At 37.8% G+C, this 19,792-nt stretch overlaps 1 protein-coding gene across 6 annotated transcripts in view; it reads right to left on the bottom strand.

The window, feature by feature from the left end:
* Positions 1 to 19,792, bottom strand: part of LOC123312181 (myocardin-related transcription factor B) — an 84,314-nt gene that overhangs the window by 57,584 nt on the left and 6,938 nt on the right. For 3 of the 6 annotated variants that reach the window (XM_044896477.1, XM_044896447.1, XM_044896455.1), the window contains exon 2: positions 3,241 to 3,289. The exons of 2 other annotated variants lie outside the window; for them this stretch is intronic. In XM_044896477.1, coding sequence (XP_044752412.1) covers positions 3,241 to 3,289 — 49 coding nt within the window. Of the gene's footprint in view, positions 1 to 3,240; positions 3,290 to 13,537; positions 13,768 to 19,792 lie in introns of those variants that run through there. One more of the 6 variants, XM_044896465.1, reaches the window with a different exon arrangement.

Below are 19,792 nucleotides of genomic sequence, written 5' to 3'. Positions count from 1 at the left end.
CGCAAAGAATCCCAGCAATGCCAACGTGTGAAATCGAAATCGCGCTACACGGCCGTACGCGCAATCCTGATTATCGACAGCTTGACCGAAATAAAACTTCGCTTTTACATTATACCATTCCGACTGGAAACTATCTCGGATTTCGTCATCGTTTATTTGGACAACCACCAACGGCCTTGTGTGTTGTGCGAGAGGAGCAAAGAACAAAACCGATGCACGTCGTTCATGTTTCATTGTTGATGTTCGAACGGAACCTCTGGACCGGTGCCAAGCAGAAAGAACTCGTTATGCTCGCCGATGTTGAATCCAGCGTCCGATATCGGGAAATAATAGGCTTTTCCAGCATGATTTGGACCGATGTTGATCGAGTTGCATCAACTTCCTTTCGTTTTCGCATTAGTCGAGTTTCGTTGAATACAGGGTGAGTATTTGGATCGCACGAATATTTTAACAGTAGATCCTTGAGGTCATAAGTAACACTTTTTCCTATACCATGTTTTCCGCTTCGGCCCTGAAAAAAATATACTACCGTCGAAATGGGCTAAAACGGATATCTGAAGCACTGAATATTTCATACGAACGCGTTCATCATATTATAGTTCACGTCAATTTGGGCATGAGAAAAATTGCTGCAAAATGGTTCCCCAAATGTTTGAATGTTGATCAAATACGTGCAAGGGTAGAAGCATCGCGTTCGATCTGTGCTCGATTTGGAAACGATGTAGACTTCTTAAACCGAATTGTTGCTATGAAATGAGACTTGGGTACATTTCTACGATCCAGAAACAAAGCAACAATCGATGGAATGGCTCTGGTTCTCCAAGACCTAAGAAGTTTCGTGTCCAAAAATTTGCTGGAAAAGTTCTTGCTTCAGTTTTTTAGGATTGCCATGGAGTAATCATGATTGATTTTTTGGATTAGGGTAGAACAATAACAGGAGATTACTATTCGACATTACTGATCACTCTACGGGAAAAAATTAAAGAGAAAATACGCGGAAAGCTATCCAAAGGTGTTTTGTTTTTGCAGGACAACGCCCCTGCACACAAATCTCATGTTGCCTTGCAAAAAATTCGTGATTTACGGTTTGAATTACTAGAACACCCCCCTTATTCACCAGATTTGGCTCCATCCGACTTTCATCTCTTTCCTCAACTAAAAATAATTTTGAAAGGTCGTAAATTTTCCTCCAACGAGGAAGTAATGGAAGCTGTGGAGGTCTGGTTTGCAGAACAAGAAGAAAAAAATTTTTTTAAAGGTCTAGACACGTTGCAGGTTCCCTGTAATGAATGTATCCAATCAAGAGGAGAATATTTTGAGTAATAAAATATTTTGAGATTGAAATTTTGTTTGGTTCTCTAACAGGCTAAGAATATATCCTCGCGTATCCCTGAAATATTCATAAGTTGGTAAAATATTCGATAGCGATTTGCGGATAAAATATTCCTGGCTTTCCTAGAGGTCGAACTGATTGAATTGAATAATAATGAAAATCCCATATAAATTCATGGTTTCTGGCGCTTTTTGAACTGACCCCTAAAACGGTCTAGACCCCTCTTAGGGATGATACTGATTTTTTTCGCATCGGTGGAAATCAGAAATTCCAGCCTATCTAGCATAGGCTCGTGATCGAAAGCCATTATATGTCATTCGTCACATCCTACCGAAGGCACCGAACCGCATTGTTCCAATCATTCCAATATAAACATATTGAATATCTCGAGGAATATCTGGATTGGGAAACGTCAACGATCACCGTTGTTTCTGTTGATAATGCTGTCGATGAGTGCGAATGGATTCATAAATAAACCCCCGAGAAACGGGGAGATGGTATTCCGCAATAATTGGAACAATTCGAACATTCGAACAAAGGAGCCTATAGGTAAATGCTATCAATGCTTGAACAAAACCATAACAACGATCGAGAGTTGGTCTTGATAAGGCTGTTACATCGTTCCTTCTTGTAGGGACGTTGCAGAGATATACACTGCTCAAAAATTGGAGCGGATAATTTGACATACAGGGTGTCCCACGATGGGGACATTTACAGAGAACGGATCATATGATTGATTAAGCTTGTGATCTATCTGACTAACATATTTTCAATGTTGCAACGTTGCCTCTCACGAAAAAATACTACAAACTCCGTAATTTCAAATGGGACCCACTATTTATTGTAAATTTTTCGGTTCTATGACCCCATCTGAGTATTTTTGCCTAGTACTTCCCTATACCTATTCCTGATACTTTCGGAAATGAATGAAGTGAGGAAGATTTATTACAAGAAGAGTTGCTCTTTCAGAATATGTATAACATTCAGATCTACGATGATTTTCTTAGAACATACGCGACTTGAAAGTTAACCTTCGAAAAATTCCCAAAAAGATGGGGTCGGTTGAAACTTCCTCAAGACCGAACGGTTGTGCCGAGATGGATGAAGTTCTCAGATTTATTACCAGGAGACTTGCCCTTTCCGAATATGTATAACATTCAGATCTACGATGATTTTCTTAGAACATACGCGACTCGGAAGTTAACCTCCGAAAAATTCCCAAAAAGATGGGCTCAGTTAAAAATTCGTCAAGACCGAACGGTTGTGCCGAGATGGATGAAATTCATCCAATGAAATCGGCACAGAAAAGACTTTTCACATTTTAGGATGCTGAAATTTTGGAGAAAGTCACTAAGATCCTGAGGATGCGTTTCTGATAACAAGGGTGTTCCAAAATTCTTCGTCTTTTCACTCGACACGAAAACAGCAAAAACTTAATTTTTTCAAATGGGATCCCTACTTCTTATTTGAGGACGTTATTTGTGTTATACGCAAACATACGCCTCTCGAATATCCACTTCATTTTTTGAGCAGTGTAGATGAATATTACTTGTGTGCTAATTTTGGAAGATGTTATAATAAAATGATATGGCGCTGGTTGTTTCTCTTAATCCATTCCAACATGGAGGAAATTCTATAAGAACACACATTTCTGATCAAGAAAGTAAATCCTGAAAATTTTTTCCAAGTTCGCGAATCGCATTTGTCAGCAATATCCAACATGCGAATATTTCTATTTATATTTAATGGGATACTAAAAATTCGAAATGAAATTACGACTTCGAGATTATTTATGTCACTTAAAACGGAACAGTCATTTGGTCCATTGGCCAGTGTTTATCACAATATACAATTTATGTCACCGATAATAGAAACGGGGAAAAAATTTAAAGTTTTAAAAATCTCACCCTCCTTGTTGGACCAATCGGAAGAAACCTCAGTCGAATGAGAACTCACCTGCAAAAAAAATCCAAAATAAATATAGTCAATAGAAGCAAACCAGGAATATTGTACTTAAACTCAATGGAAGAGTATTTTATACAACACAGACGATAGAGGAAATTGAGATTTCACAGTATCTAAATTCTTCAACTGAAAACCAAAAATTCAACTCAGTCAAGAACTCCTTTCATTCAAAAGGATATACAGAGTGAGTCTTTGACTCGTACAAATACACTGCGCAAAAAAATTAACGCACATTATGGAAATCTCAAATTCATTCTACAACTGAAGGTGTTCTCAATGATAAAATTATTTTTATCAGAATTATGCATGCATATGTTATCCACTTTCAACGGTTTTCTTCAATACAGATGTTTTTTCCCAGCAGGAATAAAAAAGGATGATATTATCAGATTTTGAATGTATTGGCTCCATTCTAAAATCAGTTGTTCTCGATCAATTCTAGTGATCAATAGTTTTTTTTTCGTTTTTCTACACTCGATCGCTATGCAACGCGAAACACGCAATTTGACCCAAGAGGAATGTGCCTAAGCGGTAGTTTTGCGAGAAGAAGGGTGGACATACACAAGAATTGCAGAAAGGTTTGGAGTTTCCCATACAAGTGTGTCCAGAATGTTGCAGCGATTCAGGGAGACAGGTATGAATGTCCGAAGACCAGGACAGGGTAACAACTGCCATTCAATAACGTTACTTGAGAGTTTCTTCGTTGAGACAACGGTTTGCAACCGCTCGCCTCCTTCAAATTCAGCTTGAGCAAACTGAGAAATCGCCTCAGAAAATATGATTTAAGGCCTCGTGTCGCGGCAAGAGGCCCAGCTCTTACCCCAGTCCATCGAAGGGCGCGTTTGGATTTTGCGAGATCCATTGGGAAGAGGCCGATTGGGAAAGAGTTCTTTTCACAGATGAGTCTAGATTCTGTCTCTACCATTGTGATCGACGTTCCCTTGTATACAGACGTCCACATGAAAGATATGCTCAGTGCAATACTACTGGTTTCGGGGGAGGATCGATTATGGTATGGAGTGGAATATCTTTGACTGCTCGCACAGACCTAGTGGTCGTTGATAATGGAGCTATGAATGCTGATAAGTATATAAGGAACATTCTTGAAGAGCATGTAGTGCCATTTGCCCCATAGATTGGTGAAAATTTCATTTTTATGGGCGATAATGCCAGACCCCATCGTGCGCGCATCGTTCAGGAGTACCTTGAAGAGGTTGAAGTCTCTCGAATGGAATGGCCAGCAAGAAGTCCAGATCTCAAACCGATTGAGCAGGTTTGGGACAACCTCAATAGAAGGCTGATAAGTTCAGAAAATCATCCAGCTACTCTTAATTACTTAGGAATCCAACTCGGAGAAATCTGGGAAGGATTAGATCAGAACATTTTAAGATCACTCATTTTGAGTATGAACCGTCGTTGCCGAGCTGTAATTAACGCAAGGGGTGGAAATACCAAGTATTAAATCACTTATCAGCATTTCACTATTTTGAAAATTGTTCATTTCTCTTTTTTCACATAAGATTCGGTGAAATCCTGAATTTTTCTTCGATTTAAAGTGTCTTGTTTCGTTCAAAACCTTCCCGAGAGAACATAAAAAATAAGTTATAAAGTCAATGTAGAGTTAACTTCCATTAAAATTGAGATTTTCAGAATGTGCGCAGTGTATTTGTTCGAGTCAAAGACTCACCCTGTAAGGTGACCTCAACATTGCTCGGCTTTGGCTTCCTCTGTCTCACAAGCACCCTCTAGCCAATTTTTCAATGTTTTTCGGATACTTTCATGGGCAATGTTCTTTGAGGCAGATCCAGTGGCTCTCTGGTTTACAGTCGAGCTTTGGACATCTAGAAAAACCATTCATCTATTTCCCTAGTCATTATAACCCTTCAAACCGATCCGACGATCTGCTCTGATCTGTCAATCTGAAATCGTTGCCGAAAAAAAAAACCATAAACATCTCAGGATGACGTCGGATGATGGAGGAAAGGAAAATTTTAGAAAGTAAACTTCTCGCCCGCATAAAAACCGACCAGCTGCTCGACGGACTCAATAAAAACTTCAGAATGTTCAGGGGCGAAACGTAGATAATTCAAACGAGCGAAAATAGAAAGAATTTACGATCTGGTTCGGCCAATATGTTTGCGATTTGGAATTACCACATAGCAGGTAATGGTACGAATATAGAATGATATATTCGTTGTCATTTATACAAAAATGAAACGTGGATTCCGCATAAAAAAGCGAAAAATTCAAGGTTGGGTCCATTGATGTTTCTTGGCAAAAATACAGACGAGGAGACTCGATTATATCGGATTATATTCGGATTTTAACGGATGCGACAATGTATGTATCATTGGCTAAATAATCATTCGAATTTCTATACTCCATTCATATTTATTTTAGCAGTCGGTTGGCCATGAAATAATTTTCTCAAGTTTTTGTAACTAGAACGGAGTAAGGTTGGCACTCATGAAATGTCTGTAATGTCATAACGCCGTTGCCACAACTAATATCAATTTTCATTACGAAAATGCCGAAAGTGATTGAAAAAAGAGACAGGGTTTCAGGAAGTGCTATTTAGAATTCAGGTACGCTCATTCAAATAGTTATACCCTGATATTCCAAAATCCACAATACGTCAGACGGTAGCGAACATATTCAATGTAACAGAATTTATATAATGTTTCATCTGAATCTAAACGACTTATATTTCAGCTGAATATTTCCACAATCAGAAAGATTGTGAATGAAGAGGATGACAAAGAATTTCCTTCTATTGGGAGATCCAAAAAGTGGTGGCATTTGAGAATTTTATGTTTGAGTGAATTCATACGAAAAGTTTACTACAGGATTTTAGATTAATGTCATCGTAGAATAAGTTCCCGAAAATTGATTTTTCTATTTTTCATTATTTGACTTGTCTTATACATTGTAAATGTTTCAAGGTACCAATAAATACCTAATTATTATTATTATTATATCAATGTTTCAAGATGAACAGCCACAAATACGCACTAGTTGTCCTGTTAATTGTTTATTCATGTGAAATTTTTGTTCGAAGGTGAAGTTCATCTTGATTGAAATTTCCTTTAATTCCTTTTGCTTATATTGATGCAAGATGATTTTTGTTGAAGAATTTAACATTCTTGTAATTATCTGTTAATTCCTTCGGGAATTCCATTCCCAACAACTGCAACATATGCATTCCATCTTCAGGTTAATATTTTTGAAATCTACAACTGATGTTACGTATTCAAACTTTAGCCAACGAAGATAACGAATAATAACTCTGCTCAAGCTAGTGCATATTATGATATTATACAGATCTCTCGTATTTTCCATGCAAATAACTGGATTTGGTATGCCTTCAATCAGTTTGTATAAACTTCAATCATGTTCGTCACATATTTTCCGAAGAGATTCGACATTGTGATAAAATAGGTAATAACAGAAACTTTTACGTAGAACGGGCAACATAGCGTTGATTTAAAACCCAAAAATGTTTTGACAAGCGTCATAACCCCACATTTTCGTTCTATACAGAGTGAAATGTTTCAAATTTCCATGGCCAACCGACTGCTAAAATAAAAGTGAATGGAGTATAGATTCCTAGTTGTATTCATGACACTCTTCGAAATTCCTTCGAGGAAAAAATAAGCCCTCATTTCCATCGATGAGAATTTGAATTTTTACTGGTCGAATGGACAAGAACTCAAGCCAATGAAGATAATAATTCGTAAACTCTGAAATGAGCGAAACGGGCACGAAGTAAACATAAAGTAACGAATTCATAATTCTCCACGATTCGTTGGTAATATGAAGGAAGTTTTGGACTTAAGCCCAATTTAGACGGACGAGAATGTGTGCCGCGCGGTAAAAATAGACTTCCTAAGATAGCGTTAGACTATGTCTCAACTACCTACCAATTGACGGAATCCATGTCTAGAGCATTGCGGTGCACTTCATGACACAATCTGGCACATGCTAGACTGCATCGCCTTTTGATTTCACCTCGTGTCTGTCTGAGATAAAATACAATTCCTTCTGATTACTACACAACAGCAATTCAATAGTACAATAGTGAACCGATAAATTCACAAGGCTCAAAAATCAAAAATTCAAAGCACTCGTTGGTTTTCCAAGTAGCTATAATTTACACCAACCCTGGATATTACTTCCTGAGCTAGATCCACACATCTGCGACATTCTACATTGAATTTAGGAATAATACTTTTACTAGACTATGTACTTCAGCTTAGAACTAAAGCAAAATAGTGATTTCCCACATTTTTTCTCAATTTGCCAATTACTTTACGTATTTAATCTTGAAAATGGACAACAATATGAGGAAAATTGGCCACACTGTATGAATGATTCTCTATCTTCAAATTGTTCGTCGAGAAATATTTCACTTTACAGCTCCACATTTTCTTGTCATATCTAAATGAGGGTGTAAATGAATATGTGAGAAAAAACTTAAGGTATAATCCTTATCAAAACATTGTGTGGGTCTGCCGTGTAGAGTGAGTCTTCGACTCTTACAAATATTTAACAGTAGATTCTTGAGGTCAAAAGAAACACTTTTTTCCTATACCATTTTTTCCGATTTGGCCCTGATAAAAAGATATAGCCATTTCAAGTTTTCATAATGAGCTGTGCCACTCCTGGAGAAACAAAATTACCTCCAGAATAACTACCTCATTGTGTGACACTACACAGCCAAAGTACCCAATTTTTCCAATTTCACAGCTATTTTTGAATTTCTGAACATGAAATTTATAAAAAATTACACGAGAAAATAAAAAAGTATACTTTTATTTCACAAAACGTTCAAATATTCATTAGATAGAGTCAAACTTAGTTTCAAGAGTTGGGTTGTTTGAATTTTTGGTATTTTTATGGTACGTAATGGTCATAGTGAGAAAACTGAAAGACGTAGGTGATATCTTGTAGTCGGAAAATATTCATCAAATAAATGAAAAAATATATAACGAAATTCATCTCATTCGATGGAACCGTTTGTGAGATATAACTAAAAATAACACTTTTGTGGTTTTTCAACAGCCTGTATCTTTCAAATCGAGCCGTTTCGGAAAAAATGGTAAAGGAAAAAAATTTTTTCTTTGACCACAAGAATCAACTGTTAAAATATTTGTATGAGTCAAAGACTCACCCGGTATATTTCCCCACAATGTCAGGAGCATATCCGCCCACTAGGTAAATTCAATTTAAAAAAAATCCAACAAGAAATTACTAAAGACCAGATTTGTTCCAAATTAATCAAGCTCTGAAAGAACCATTTTCCTCGCGTTTTTCAGTGGTATAAGGAAAAAAGTATTTCGCGAAACAAATTTCAGGGGTGGCTTTATCTACCCCTCAAAATTATTGGGGAACACCACCAAAATTTTTCTTGGTTGCCTTCTAACTCCCATAGAATATCCTTAATGTGAATTTTCTGTTTTCTTAAAAAAAATAAAAAATTGCCATCTTTTGGAAGCTCTATTTTAAGCAGGGGCTTTCGAAAAAAATTAGGTAAATGAAACTTTTATTGTACACCCAGTATTAAACACCTGTTTGAGTTCAACAGTGCTATATTCTTCAATTGTATAAATTCGCGAGTTGTTTTCACTGCTACCAAGGTCATCGTCTATTTTCGCAATTGTTTTCGTATTTCACATGTGTTTTCTAGATTTCCAACGTAATAAATAGTTCATCACCAACATAACTATCGCTCACGGATGAAAAACAGCTATACATACATTCAAAGGCTCATTAAACTTTCAAACGAAGAACTCGAAATGGAAATGGTGTCCCATTATTCACAACCGTCAGTGAAAAGTAACAATTTTCGAAACGAAGAACAACTTTTCCATAATTGAAATAGAGCAACAATGTATTTATTCTCCAGAGTTGATCACCGTGATCTAAACGGCGAAGAATTCGTTCAACTAGCCGATTTTCCGAACAAACCCACGTGGTCAATGAAAGTGAGAAATTCGAATTTTCGTGAAATATTCGGCTGTGAAAACAATAAAAAGGCGAATATCTAATATGTAACACTTATCGAAAAGCGTGGTATTACGGAACTGACAGATTAAACAAGCTTTAAGTGCTTATGAAGTTTTCTGGCCTGCTTCCAAATAAACTCTGAAAATTCTGAAATGGCGTAAATCTTCGTCGAGCGGACCGATGCCGGTTGGAACTCTCATCCACATACCATGACATAATGGTGGTTCACTTGAACATTACGCGGATTGCGAAACATAATGCTGGTTCAACATACCCATAGTCTGCAATTCAAATGAAAGGATTCCACACAAATTCAGAAGGTTTTACAATAAGGTATACTGGTGGATAAAGATTGATCAATCATGACGAATTTTTAATTGTTAAAAAAAAAGATAGTGACTCGATCAGCATTCTTCCTTAACACGTCACACAAATTGGCATCAACATATGCACCAATCGAGAGTCCTGAATTCCAAAACAATTTTGGTATACTCAACAACAAATGAATAAATCGAACATTTTGAGGTTGCCCTTAGTTTCTTCAATTCTTTAGATAACTAGAGTACTTTACAAAAAAAAAAAGCTCATGTGAGAAATTTTTCTGGGGGGCATGACCTTGGAAACTTTTCTCGCTATGTCATTGAGTATTAATACTTATTGGCTATGTTGACTTTCGACAAATATAAAATTTGGACGCTTCAGTATAAGACCTGCATCTTTTTTAACTCAACGTGACAGAAGAATCTGATTCGACACAAGAACGAGCAGACGATTGGGCGTCATAGAAGATATTTTGCAGGACCAAAACATGCTGTGGTTGTATTTGTAGGTATCAGTAAAATAACTACATCAACCTGCAGGGTTTGAGCCCTGGTCTTAGAACACAAAATCCGACATAAAAAAGCTGACGAATGTGATTATCGTCATTGTTGATTTCTGATGACGAAAACACGGCATGGTTGATTCAGTGACAACAAGAAATCCCAGTCATTAACATCTCGAAGTAGTTGGTTTAGTTTTTCCCCATAATTAGAGGGTATGAGCTAAGTTTGACAGAAGAATCTGCCTCAATATACAACTAAAATTTGACCTGAAAACAAGCAAACTAAAAGCAGAGGACACAAAATGTCATACACATCAGGAAGTAGTAGTAAATTAGTCTGCTTCCCAGCATTTTTTGAACCGATAGTGAGAGAAAAATCTGATTCAACACAAAAACAAGCAGAGGAGTAAGCGTCATAGAAGATATTCTCTATGACCAAAACATGCTGTGGTTATATTCGTAGGTAATAGTAAGATTACTTTATTTTGCACATCAACCTATAAGGTTTGATCTCAGGGTGGCGGAAGAATCTGATCCATCACCAATAAAACAACTTTGAACAGAAACAAGCAGACTAAAAACAGTTGTCGTAGTAGGTATCTTTTATGACCAACATTGAATGATTCATTTTAAAATTATTCTTTTCCATGAGAAGTAAAATAGGTTACAACATGTTATACACATCAGAAGTAAGTATAATAGTATATTAGTGTTCTTGCCAGCAGTTTTTGAATAGAGTGACAGAAGAATAACAAGAACAGGCAGACGAGTAAACGTCATAGAAGATGTTCTTTATGACCAAAACATGCTGTGATTCTATTCTTAGTGAGTAGTAAGATTACTTTATTTTGCTAACAACCTGCAGGGTTTGATGTCAGGGTGGCAAAAGAGTCTGGCCCATCACCAATAAAACAATTTGGAACAGAAACAAGCAGGCTGAAAAACAGTTGTCGTAGTAGGTAACTTTTATGACCAAAACATTTAATGATTCATTTTAGGATTATTCTTTTCTGTGAGAAGTAGAAGAGGACATAACATGTTACACACATCAGAAGTAAGTAGTAAATTAGTCTGCTTGCCAGCAGTTTTTGAATAGAGTGACAGAAGAATAACAAGAACAGGCAGACGAGTAAACGTCATAGAAGATGTTCTTTATGACCAAAACATGCTGTGATTCTATTCTTAGTAAGTAGTAAGATTACTTTATTTTGCTAACAACCTGCAGGGTTTGATGTCAGGGTGGCAGAAGTCTGGCCCATCACCAATAAAACAATTTGGAACAGAAACAAGCAGGCTGAAAAACAGTTGTCGTAGTAGGTACATAAAAGTTACCTACTACGACAACTGTTTTGGTCATAACCAAAACATTTAATGATTCATCTTCATTCTTTTCTGTGAGAAGTAGAAGAGGACATAACATGTTACACACATCAGAAGTTAGTAGTAAATTAGTCTGCTGGCCAGCAGTTTTTGAATAGAGTGACCGAAGAATAACAAGAACAGGCAGACGAGTAAACGTCATAGAAGATGTTCTTTATGACCAAAACAAGCTGTGGTTCGATTCGTAGTAAGTAGTAAGATTACTTTATTTTGCTACAACAACCTGCAGGGTTTGATGTCAGGGTAGCAGAAGAGTCTGGCCCATCACCAATAAAACAATTTGGAACAGAAACAAGCAGGCTGAAAAACAGTTGTCGTAGTAGGTATCTTTTATGACCAACATTGAATGATTCATTTTAAAATTATTCTTTTCCATGAGAAGTAAAATAGGTTACAACATGTTATACACATCAGAAGTAAGTATAATAGTATATTAGTGTTCTTGCCAGCAGTTTTTGAATAGAGTGACAGAAGAATAACAAGAACAGGCAGACGAGTAAACGTCATAGAAGATGTTCTTTATGACCAAAACATGCTGTGATTCTATTCTTAGTGAGTAGTAAGATTACTTTATTTTGCTAACAACCTGCAGGGTTTGATGTCAGGGTGGCAAAAGAGTCTGGCCCATCACCAATAAAACAATTTGGAACAGAAACCAGCAGGCTGAAAAACAGTTGTCGTAATAGGTAACTTTTATGACCAAAACATTTAATGATTCATTTTAGGATCATTCTTTTCTGTGAGAAGTAGAAGAGGACACAACATGTTATACACATCAGAAGTTAGTAGTAAATTAGTCTGCTTGCCAGCATTGTTTTAATCGACAGAAGAATAACAAGAACAAGCAGACGAGTAAACGTCATAGAAGATGTTCTTTATGACCAAAACATGCTGTGGTTCTATTCGTAGGTAGTAAGTAGTAAGATTACTTTATTTCGCCACATCAACCTGCAGGGTTTGATCTCAGGGTGGCAGAAGAGTCTGGCCCATCACCAATAACCAGCAGACTGAAAAACAGTTATCGGAGTAGATATCTTTTATGACCAAAACACTGAATGATTCATTTTAGAATTATTCTTTTCCATGAGAAGTAGAAGAGGACACAACATGTTATACACATCAGAAGTTAGTAGTAAATTAGTCTGCTTGCCAGCATTGTTTTAATCGACAGAAGAATAACAAGAACAAGCATACGGGTAAACGTCATAGAAGGTATTCTTTATGACCAAAACAAGCTGTGGTTCTATTCGTAGTAAATAATAAGATTACTTTATTTTGCTACAACACAACAACCTGAAGGTTTTGATCTCAGGGTGGCAGAAGAGTCTGGCCCATCACCAATAAAACAACTTTGAACAGAAACAAACAGGCTGAAAAACATTGAATGATTAATTATAGAATTATTCTTTTCCATGAGAAGTAGAAGAGGACACAACATGTTATACACATCAGAAGTAGTAAATTAGTCTGATTGCCAGCATTTTTTGAATCGATAGTGACAGAAGAATACCAAGAACAAGCAGATGAGTAAACGTCATAGAAGATGCTCTTTATGACCAAAACATGCTGTGTTTCTATTCGAAGTAATAGTAAGATTACTTCATTTTGCTATGGTTTGATATCGGGGTGGCAAAAGAGTCTGGCCTATCAATAAAAGGAATAAAAGTTAGGAAACAGTTTGTATGACCAAAACAAGATTTCATTGCATTGTTTTTCCCCGAAAAGATGATTAGATAAGCAGAAGTAAACACAAGATGTAATACACACACCAACAGGATCGAAATCCGATTACCAAGGGTCATCAGCATGACAAACAACATTCGTAGTAGTAAGATTAGTTTGTCCCCTACATTAACGTGCAGGGTTTGAACCGAGCCTTACAGAGGCATCTGATCCAGCTTACGAACTTGAAATTTGGCAATTCTGTTAGTTGTTAGGGTCTCCATACACCGCAACGCAAGCAACAACACACGAATCCGAGGAAAAACGGCCTCAGCATCGAGTATGGTCAAACACACATGGTAAATTACCGTCGCAGAGCTTGCAGCGCTTGGCGCGTGGTTCCCCGATCAACCCTGTGCTCACGGGCATTGTCCAGCTTGATGATGGGCGAGTCAATGGTCGCCTTGGTCCTGTCGCGTGCCGGTTGCGAGGGCCGGTTCACCCCGGGCGCGTTTTGACATTTCCGTGCGGCAAATGCGGTAGCCAGATTCGTGGGTAGGGCCTGTACGGGTAAGTAGGACCGCGACGCGCGTCGAACGTACATTTACTGAGCCGGTCGACGCTCAGCTAGGTGCCAGGCGTCGTCGGTAGCGTCCGGGCGACGTTGCCGCTTCTCGCCAGGGGAATTTTGGGTGTTTCCGACCGCGACCGGGCGAATTTCGTAGCGGGAAAAAAAAAAGAAAGGACGGAATGCAACGCGCATAGGTGCGATGGCGGAACTGTGTTCAATTTATCATAGATGTTGGCTGTGTAACAATTATGATCCTTGTTAACTGAATTAGTCAAACTGAAATATACCACGGGAAAAGATTGGTTAGCGACGTCTGAAAATGTAGAGGTAATTTCGAAATTATGCTTTCGCGGGCTCATGATGACTCTTGATCTCAGAGGAGTTTGATATTGAATTCGGAAAATTTCCGAAAATAAGGGAGAAGAATTCTTGAGATTCTGAACAAACCCTAAAATTCTCAAAGTACGACGATATATTGAAAAATTCTTAGCCTACTATAGAACCAAACAAAATTTCAATGTCAAAATATTTTATTACTCAACATATTCTCCTCTTAATTGGATACAATTATTACAGCGAACCTGCAACGTCTCTAGACCTTTCAAAAAAAATGTTCCTTCTTGCTCTGCAAACCAGATCCCCACAGTTTTTATTACCTCCTCGTTGGAAGAAAATTTACGACCTTTTGAACTTTTTTTCAGTTGAGAAAAGAGTTGATAGTCGGATGGAGCCAATTCTGGTGAATAAGGGGGGTGTTCTAGTAATTCAAACCCTAAATCACGAATTTTTTACATCGTAACATGAGATTTGTGTACAGGGGCGTTATCCTGCAAAAACAAAACACCTTTGGATAGCTTTCCGCCTCTTTTCTCTTTAATTTTTTCCCGTATAGTGGTCCGTAATGTCGAATAGTAATCTCCGGTTGTTTTTCTACCCTTATCCAAAAAATCAATCATTGATTACTCCATGGCCATCCCAAAAAACTGAAGCAAGAATTTTTCCAGCAGATTTTTGGATTTGGATTTTAAGTCTTGGAGAACCAGTGTGTCGCCATTCTATCGATTGTTTCTTTGTTTCTGGACCGTAGAAGTGTACCCAAGTCTCACCATAGCTAAAATTCTATTTAAGAAGTCTACATCATTTTCAAATCGAGCACAGATCGAACGCGATGCTTCTACCCTTGCACGCTTTTGGTCAACATTCAAACATTTGGGGATCCATTTTGCAGCAATTTTTCTCATGTCCAAATTTACGTGAACTATATGATGAACTCGTTCGCATGAAATATTCCGTGCTTCAGATATCCGTTTCAGCCTAATTCGAAGGTCTGATAAAATCATATCATGAACTGCATCGATATTTTCGGGGACTAACACAGAAACTGGCCTTCCCGATCGGTCATCAACTTCAATGGAAAATCTACTTCTTTTGAAGCTTGCAGTCCAATTTTTCACGGTCGCATACGAAGGACATTGATCACCAAGGGTATTAAGCATATCATCGTAAATTTGCTCACCTCTTAACCCTTTTAAATACAGGTACTTGATGATGGCTCGATACAATTTTTCGATTTTCACAATTTCGGTGGACATCTTCTTTCTTTTAATTTGTTGCGTAACTCTGGTTCACTTCTTTGACCTCAAACTTCACACTGACACTTCTAATAAGTTATTGTTCGTTGCTATGGTAACGCAATGTTTTTTTATGGATGGAACTGGTCTAGGCTAACTAGATATCAATACATCCTCATACATTTCGAGCCAATTTTACAAAGGGATCCGTAATTTACATTTTCATGAAAATATTACAACTTTCATTTACTAAAAAGCAAAGTAGAGTTACAGATTAGTTTGATCCGTTTTTAATGAATGACTTTGACCTTCATAAAAACCTCATATTGGCAGCTGATTCTCGTGGTTGCAGGGAGATAACATATTAGTCCATAATATTCACTTTCTATCGATTTGAATTTCAGAATTTTGGAAGCCAAGTGCAGCTGAAATGTGCATCGAATGCTTGTGCCCCAACTGATAAATGCTGTCGACGTTTCAAGAGTGGTCATTTTGGCGTTAAAGACAAGCCCCTCCTCTGAGCAACCAAAAAAACTTCAAGACAAAGAATTGGATTAAAATCTGCGCCAAACGCTAGCTAAGGTTGGGTTTTTGCAACGTTGCTAAGAAACCCTCCTAATTCGCAGAAAGCGATCATGTGAACGTCGTCTGCAAATTATGGTTGGATTATGCAGAGTTGCTAAGAACTAAAGAGAAACCCACTTGATTGGTAGACGGCGTTCACGTGATCGCTATCTACCAATGAGATCCGTTCCTTTCTTTGGTCTTAGTTCTCAGTAACGCTGCATAAACCAGCCATTAGTCATTCGGGGTAAGTGAGCGCAGTGGGTAAGTGTGCGCAGTGCGTATATCTCGACTATGCAATGTATGAAAGAGGGGTTCATTCGGGTGAAGCAAGGGCGCAGAATCGCCATATTAGTTTTTCATAGGAGTGCGCCGTGCCACGTTTCTTTAACTTTTTATTGCAATCAATCAAATTCACTAGTTTTCTTGTTAATTTTTAGCATCTCTGCAAATTCTGCCAGGTCCAAGTTCCGAGTCCCTCAGTGTCAAACAATATTTTATTCGATCATGGGCATATTAATCTAAATATATAATAAAAAATTTTAGGTTCTCTTAGCTGCTCAACTCTATAAGAACGTCAATTCAAAATTTGGCTTACTGGGGAAAGTGTGCGCGGGTAAGTGTGCGCATAGATTCATTATATGGGCATTAGTTCAGTGAGGAATAAATTATGACATTGTTGATTTTCTTGGTTAAGTCTCGATCAATATTGTCCTATTTGTTCGGAAAAATATGAAGACCCACCAACAGGGGAATGTATCAAGTGTTGTGTTCACCAAGAATTGTGGCACGAACAATAATGCACTGCTTATAAAAAGGAGCTTCTGTATTGACAATAAACAGCATTTCTCTAATATTGTAACATTTTGATGACATTATTTTGTAATTTGTTTTGATTGTGTGGTTCACTAAGCACTGCGTTCACTTACCCCGTGAGGGTGCGCACACTTACCCGCAATACGGGGCATGTAAACGCACTCCGACTTTCTCTACTAAATTCTTTTTTGTGGAAAGAAAAGGTTTTTGTTTGTTGGCTTCTTGATGTTTTTTTATAGATTAGAAAATTCTCAATCTTATGAATATGTTTTAATTTTCCTAGCTTCAATATTTGAAACAGGGTATGGCTTGAAAGGCAAAAGTGCGCACAGTTGCCCCGAATGACTCTATATCATTTTTTTCTCAAGTCTTAGTTCTACGTAACGCTGTGTACAAAACATAATTCAACTATAAACCTCTCCCTCGCAAATCTCTCAACCGTTAGATCATTCGGTCGCTGCGAACGGCATACCTCTCTCGAGATATTCGTCCTTCGCTTATAAAAAAGACGGTTTAACGTCACCAGCGACAAATGATGTGATAAAATTTTTCGACGGCTGACAGCGCCGTTTTAAAACGAGATAAATGCAACGGGGCTCTCCGAATTCCCTAATCGGTGCCAACAACACGATGCTACGGCCCGACGATAGTGAACGGCATCGCGGGCCCACTACCTGGCCCCTTCCACGGCGTCTGAGGCGCCTAGACGCTGCTCGGAGGCGGCATTGCCGTTTGTACGCTGCTGGATTTGGGGGATATGAAATCATCCTGAACCTCGATCTGATCGTTGGCGGATAAAAAGGACGTTTGAAGGGGTAACGATACCCTGAAGATGGGCAATTCTGCCTTGTTTAATTAACGCTATCAACCGTTGAAAACACTAGCCATCATATACAGGGTGAGTCTCTGAGTCGTACTCGTACAAATATATGAACAGCAGATTTTTGAGGTCAAAAGAAACACTTTTTTCCTATGCAATTTATCCCGAATCGGCTCGGTTTAAAAGATACAGGCTGTTGGAAAAGCATTAAAAAATGGTATTTTTGTTTTACGAGGATATACTGAAAATTCTTAGCCTACTATAGAACCAAACAAAATTTCAATGCCAAAATATTTTATTACGCAACATATTCTCCTCTCAATAGAATACATTCATTACAGCGAACCTGCAACGTCTCTAGACCTTCAAAGAAAAAATGTTTCTACTTGCTCTGCAAACCGGACCTCCACAGCTTTTATTACCTCCTCGTTGAAAGAAAATTTAATACCTTTTAAACTTTTTTTCAGTTGAGGAAAGAGATGGTAGTCGGATGAAGCCAAATCTGGTGAATAAGGGGGGGTTTTCTAGTAATTCAAACCATAAATCACGAATATTTCGCATGGTAACTTGAGATTTATGTGCAGGGGCTTTGTCCTGCAAAAACAAAACACCTTTGGATAGCTTTCCGCGTCTTTTCTCTTTAATTTATTCCTGTAGAGTGGTCAGTTGTGTCAAATAGTAATCTCCGGTTATTGTTCTACCCTTATCCAAAAAATCAATCATGATTACTCCATGGCAATCCCAAAAAACTGAAGCAAGAACTTTTCCTTTTGGACACGAAACTTCTAAGGTCTTTGAGAACCAAAGTGTCACCATTCCATCGATTGTTGCTTTGTTTATGGATCGTAAAAATGTACCCAAGTCTCATCCATAGTAACAATTCCGTTTAAGAAGTCTACATCGTTTTCTAATCGAGCACAGATAGAACGCGATGCTTCTACCCTTGCACGCTTTTCGTCAACATTCAAACATTTGGGGATCCATTTTGCAGCAATTTTTCCATGTCCAAATTGACGTGAACTGTATGATGAACGCGTTCGTATGAAATATTCAGTGCTTCAGATATCCGTTTTAGCCTAATTTGACGGTCTGATAAAATCATGTCATGAACTGCATCGATATTTTCGGGGACTGACACAGAAACTGGGCTTCCCGATCGGTCATCATCTTCAATGGAAAATTTACCTGTTTTGAAACTTGCAGTCCAATTTTTCACAGTCGCATATGAAGGACATTGATAACCAAGGGTATCGAGCATATCTTCGTAAATCTGCTTACCTCTTAACCCTTTTAAATTCAGGTACTTGATGATGGATCGATACTACAAATTCTCGATTGTTTCTTTTGACCTGAAGAATCTTCTGTCAAAATATTTGTACGCGTCAAAGACTCACCCTGTATATTCTTCATGCCGATTAAATAGAAATACATTTTTGATTCTCTGACTCTGGACATGTTTGAATGATCGCCGATCATGGCCATTTCCTTAGGTAAATCCATCAAATTCTCACCCAATTGAGAGAATAAAAGCACCTCTCATAAAGAAATACATATACTCGTGCAATTACAATGAAATGATCATAATAAAAGATCTCGATGAACCGATGTTTTCAAAATATACGATTAATTCATTAAAAACAATCGATGTTTCATCTTCTCGTATCGATGTTCTCGATATATCGTTGTCATCCCTTAAGATGAAGCCGAGATCATGGAAATCCCTGTTTGCCGATGCGTTATTGTTCGGTATCCCTAGGCGACACCTCGTGCAGAATCGCGTAAGCTTTCTCCCCATGTGATGTAGATGGCATCTTCGGTAGAACTCAATCCGTAGATCACAGAAACTTTTAAGGGTTTGGCGCAGTTTTCACCCCCTTTCTGATTTTGATAAAACGACGAATATAAAATACGCAAGAGGGTAGTTTCATCTATGGTTCACCTACAGATGAGGCTATTCCATAGACATTAAGTCTATGTCTATGTCTATGAGCTATTCATTTGTGCGCTGGACCACAGATTATTTAAACATATCGTTATCTCTGGTTTTATGTCTGTCTGTACCTCTATGATCCGCATCGATTTAAGGGGTGTCCGATTTGGATCGATCCTAGAAAAATCGATTATCGATTATTGGTGTTCTGTGCTCGATACGTTAAAATCTCATAGAGGTGAGATAAAAATTAATATGAACAATATGCTCGATATGGAAAATTGCCCAATTAAATTTCTAGCTTTCCTTTGTGCGCCGCAATCACAAAACTAATATTTTTCAAGAATTCAC

Source organism: Coccinella septempunctata, chromosome 1 (genome assembly GCF_907165205.1).
Source record: "Coccinella septempunctata chromosome 1, icCocSept1.1, whole genome shotgun sequence".
Taxonomy (NCBI): Eukaryota; Metazoa; Arthropoda; class Insecta; order Coleoptera; family Coccinellidae; genus Coccinella; species Coccinella septempunctata.
The sequence above is the reverse complement of the archived record's forward strand: the minus strand, read 5'-3'. Positions and strand labels throughout refer to the sequence as shown.